We start from the raw sequence: 5,285 nt of genomic DNA on the forward strand, positions 1-5,285 counted from the left end.
AAATTTTATTTAATACTAAGTCTCCAGTGTATTGCCTCTCGTCGAGGTAAACTATGCCCGCTACTTGAGCCAATTTTAGACAATACAAAAATATGACAGATTGATAAGACCTCAGAATCATTCTCGAAGCTGTTATGGAGCCAATGCAGAGCCTCGTCGTGCCCCTGCTGAAGCCTTAAACCTTGATCTCCATCAACATTCCAGTGCATCGGCAATCGAAAGTTTACATTCCAATGGTGCGCAGCCCTATTTGCAAGTGCCGGGGCTTATCAGAGATATACTTGATATGCACCTGGATAGACTTGTGAACTGTTGACTATTCGCCTGTAGCATAGAGTATAATTTGTCTTTGACAGGCCGCTAATCATCCACGTACAAGACTTGTATGCGAGATCATAAGCTAAGGGCGAACTGTTCATCTGGCATTGCGGTGATTGGCCTCAGAAGTCAAACAGCGAGATCATGTGTAGCTGGGTCTCCCATGAAAATACTGGGGAGAACAAGATCTTCTGTTTTGGCCAAACGAGAGGTATAGGGTCAACGGCCACTTGACAGCCAGTCATAGCATATGTGCGAGTAGCGCAGCCTGTGCTTAGGGCGAGTTAGGGAATCGTACCTAAAGTCAAGCCAGGAGGAACGCATGTAAGATTTTGAGAGCAGCTTGCCATGGAAAGGACTGTGGTCGAGATCCCAGGTTAGCACTATCCTTTGATCTCAGCGTTGTGGTTAGATAATCTTTCTGTTGCCTCATCAGAGTGTGGAAAGTCTATCACAAAAGGTAGATTAGGGCATAACATCAGTATCAGTCACGAGGGACAACAGAACCAGGCTCAAAAGTATAGCAATCATTGACAAGGCGACGGAAATCAGTAGCGAGGACGCCTCAAAACAACAATAACATTGCTGGGTCTGACAGCTTCTTTAACCTAAAGTTCACCACCTACCACCTCCAGCTCAACCTGACAGCACCACACCATCATCACACTCGCATTGAACAAAACAGCAAAACTCAGCAGCCTCATTTCCGCAAATCCCAAGAACAGCTTCGCAAGCGGAACGCAAAAGCCTAGAATAGACGTGAGCTTGGCCAAGATAAGCTATTCGCAAAACTATCAATTCCAAGTTTCGATAGCTCGACGCTTCGACCATAGAATCCCTGCGTTCAGCTTGGCCTCGACCTCTAGAGGTCAACAGGGCTCCCCTCCCCTATCTGGGGCAGATCATCGGGACGAGCAGAGCTTCCTTCTCGGCTCCAGTTGTGGCAAAAATGTCCAAGGCACCGGAGCGTGCGAAAGTGAGAGTGAAGATGAAAAATGACATTTAGACTAGATGACATTGCTTTTTGGCTATACGACGGGGCCTGAGCACGGGTTGCCAAGGCATGATGGGGTGATGTGAAAACTCAGAGTCTCCATGCATCACTCATCACTATGGAGATAGTATGCGCTGAATGCCTGTATGCTTCTGCATCAGTAGCATGCTCCCATGACGAAAGGATTCCCCTTTTCAATGCTGCAGGCCAACACAACAGCAACGGCCAACGAAGAGCTCACCAAGAAGGGAACAAGCAGACTCACGCGCGGTTTGAGAGTGACAGGCCTGCATGGAACTATCACCATTGGCGTGGTGCGCTAACACAAATCGTCTCCGGTGACAAGGGCAGCATTGGTAAAGCAGAACGAGAAAGTGGACTGCGCTTTATATGGGGCGGGGGGGAAAAGAGCGATAGGAAATAAGTACGATTTGAGGTTATTTCGCACTGGAATGCGGCTTCAACCGATAGAACGTGTCGTTTTGTATCGTCTTGTCTCACAGCGGGAGATGACTCTCCACTCCCGCAGCCGCTGGACATTTTGGGGCTTGGAGTCGTTGGCTCAACCTCAGTTGAGGAGAGCGACAAGACGAGGATATTAATTGGTCCCTGGGGCTATCGCGTGGTAATGAGCAAGGATTCCTCAGATCGTGTTGAACCCTTATGATTTTTGTGCGACAAAATGTCACCTCGTAGGTCATATCCCTTGCATTATCGCGATTTATCCAAATATTACCGGCAAATGTATTATTTTATGAACAGGGAAGCACAACTCAGGGGCAGGGAGTAGGGATCCTCGATGGTCCAATGAGATGAACTAGATTGTTGGAGAATTTGCAAATCAACCTCGGCGAATGGATCCGAAGCACTGACTGTTTATTCATGCCAAAAGTTTCAATCGAATGACCGGACGATGTCGAAACTTGACATTTCACAAAGGGTCCTATCAATCATGGATCATGATTATAGTCAAAGAGGCTTCCCCAGTATTCAATGCCACCGTAAGTAAGACGATTATAACTACCAGTAGCACGACAGCCACCGTCAGGAACGCTTTCGCATCTACTCCTCCTCTTTACCCCTAAAAAAAGAAACTATTCACTTATGCAGATGCATAAAACACACCCTCTCGCATGCGCACGATTGCTTACGATAGCTTAGCACCAAGTGGGCGAGTCACGGACGCCAATTGGACTCTAGAAGACGCCACAGCGCGAATGATGCAAATTGCACCCTCTTGCAGCGCTTGCATTCTTTTCAAAGTGCCCCCCAAGCCACCAAACAACCGGATCTTTCGATGCCCGTTTTTTTCGTGGCAATTGGGTTCATCCTTCTTTAATCTCCCCCTTGGGTTAATGCAAGCCTTGACAACCCGTCTATGACGCTTGGTTGTGTTTCTGTGTGTTTCCTTTGTCGTTGTCATCCACACTCTGGAGATTGCGGACGCTAAAATCTGCATGCTGTCAGGTACCCGAACTTTCAGTGTTGATCGTGCGATGGTCATTGGTGAGGATCAACGGGCACACAAAATGGACGTTTTTGGATCCAGTGTGGTACCAAAACAGAATGTGAAGGCTGTGAAATGCCGTAAACGGCATTTGATGAAGATGAAAGAACCAAAAGAGGACCGAAGAATGGTCAACGGTCATCAATATTACCGTTCTTGTTCCAAAGATACTCCTAATCAAGAGTGAAGAAAGGAAACAATAGAAGACAAAACGTCGGCTCTGTAAGCTGGTGGAGTGTAAGCAAGTCATCATGAGGGGCTTCTTTGAAGCAGACCAAGGAAACAATTCCCACTAAATCGGCTTCTTCGGGTCCTTGGGGACCATGATCCTACCAGTCTCAAACAACCATCACGATCGATGAGATTCCAGCACAGATCTCGGTGATCATCATGACGATCAGTGAAAATTCGAGATGCCAAAACTTGGAATCTGTGGTTCTTCAGTCATTATCGTTCCGTAGGGTAACGTATTTCTGTCACTGCCTCTCACTAACAAAGCCGATATGGGTTGCTTAATTTCCTATTCTCCATATTGCTCCGGAGAGGACGATAGAGTGAACACTAAAAATAACAAACCTTCTTTGATGCTAAATACAATGGCCGACAAAGGCTAGCAGAGGAACAATACAAAATGCCGATGACTAACAACATGCGATTACAGTTGCATGGAGGTTATACAGGAAATGAAGGATACTACCCCTATCGGTAACAGCAACTAGGAATCAATGCACAGGTTCAGCTGATGGGATACTCCAGAAGGTTATTCGTATCAATCAAGATTATCGTAAACTATTTGGTCCAGCCTTGAGCTGAAGTAACAAGATGTAATAGCGCCTGACCACCGAAGAAACCGGACTCTTTGGTGCGACATCCGACAACAAACTATTGCTCAGCGACTCATCTCTACTAGCTATTACAGCTTTAGGCCTTGCAAGGTTGAATGTTTGTAAACGTCTCCCCGGCTCAAATAGACGAGAGTCCATGTGTGCTAATCCCAGTATCGTATCGCTCCACCGCAGCTCTCGGCGACTGCCTCTTAGCGACTCCGCTAACGACACCCAAGGCGGTTAGTTTAGCCACGATTTAGTCAGGGGTCAGGGGACCACCCCTGTGGAGACCCGACTCAGCGCACCATTGCCCAAGTGGCTAACGACTTTCATCGTTCTTCGACCCGCACGCACTTTGTTCTACTGTTGCTTTTCCAACAGGCACATCCACGGCCAAGGCCGGGCTGACGACACAAGAGCCCGTTATTTACAGCACTGAGCAGGGTCCTTGTTCTGGATTAGATCCATCTGCTCATCTCTGACATGGGTGTGAAGCCCTGCTCAATAGCGCCCCAAACTAACGCGAAGCTCAGGCACACTATCAAATCTGAGTATGGGTCACCCACCCACGCCCAACGGCCCACGCCCGCGAGAGGATGAGAAGAGAGCGAGAGAGAGAGAGGCAGGGTAGGGGATGAATGAATGAATGGACGGACCAGGCGCTGTCGGTCGTTTCTTGCATATAAACACCATCCTCCAACCTACATGGGCATTCTTTTCCTTCCCACTTCTCTTCTTGTCACTCTCTCTTATTACAGTCTTCGCGGAACATAAGTAACTCTTCAGAGTTCTACCGCAGTCCATTCGTTCATTACTGAATCTGTACATTCTTTCCAACATAATGAAGAGCGTCGTCTTTATGGCCATGGCCTTTGGCCTGGCTTCTGCCAACATCTCCCCCCGCTACGAGCCTCCCTCCACGGAGACATGCGAGTGTGATACCGAGGACCTTTGCTACCAGGCTGTCCACGCTCTCGGTGCCACTTTCTGCGACCACATCGAGAGCTGCGAGCTCCCTACAGCTTGTGCTGACCGTCAAACTCTCCAGGAGGCTTGCACCTGCGTTCTCCCCACTACCACCACTGCTGCTATCGTCTCTACCACCGAGACTGCTAGCACCGAGGCTGGTACTGCCACAACCGAGACTGCCAGCACTGAGGCTGAGACTGCCACTACCGGTACCACTGAGGTTGACACTGCTACAACCGAGACCGCCACTACCAAGGCTGGCACTGCTACCACTGAGACTGAGACCGAGACCGAGACTGCTTCTCAGTCTACTGAGACTGCCACCGGTGTCACCACCGAGGCTGCCTCCACCACCACTGCCCCTGCTGAGACCAACACCACCACTGAGGAGGAGGACTGCGACTCTACCACTGAGGAGCTCTCCACGGGCACTGAGACTGCCACTGCTCCTACCGGTACTGAGACCGCCCCTACCGGTACCGAGACTGCTCCCGTCAACACCGATACCAAGACTGAGACTGCTCCTACTGGTACTGAGACCGAGACTGCTCCCGTCAACACTGACACCAAGACCAAGACCGCTCCCACCGGTACTGAGACCGCCCCTGTCAACACTGACACCAAGACTGAGACTGCTCCTACTGGCACTGAGACCGCCCCTGTCAACACT

General features: G+C 49.4%; 1 protein-coding gene across 1 annotated transcript in view; it reads left to right on the forward strand.

The window, feature by feature from the left end:
- The first annotated feature begins 3,970 nt into the window (after positions 1-3,970).
- FOIG_00197 (uncharacterized protein) overlaps positions 3,971-5,285 on the forward strand; it is a 2,846-nt gene continuing 1,531 nt past the window's right edge. The window contains exon 1 of the mRNA XM_031196207.1: positions 3,971-5,276. Coding sequence (XP_031071974.1) covers positions 4,488-5,276 — 789 coding nt within the window. The 5' untranslated portion in view covers positions 3,971-4,487. The remainder of the gene's footprint in view (positions 5,277-5,285) is intronic.

The sequence above is a fragment of the Fusarium odoratissimum genome, assembly GCF_000260195.1.
Source record: "Fusarium odoratissimum NRRL 54006 unplaced genomic scaffold supercont1.1, whole genome shotgun sequence".
NCBI lineage: Eukaryota > Fungi > Ascomycota > Sordariomycetes > Hypocreales > Nectriaceae > Fusarium > Fusarium odoratissimum.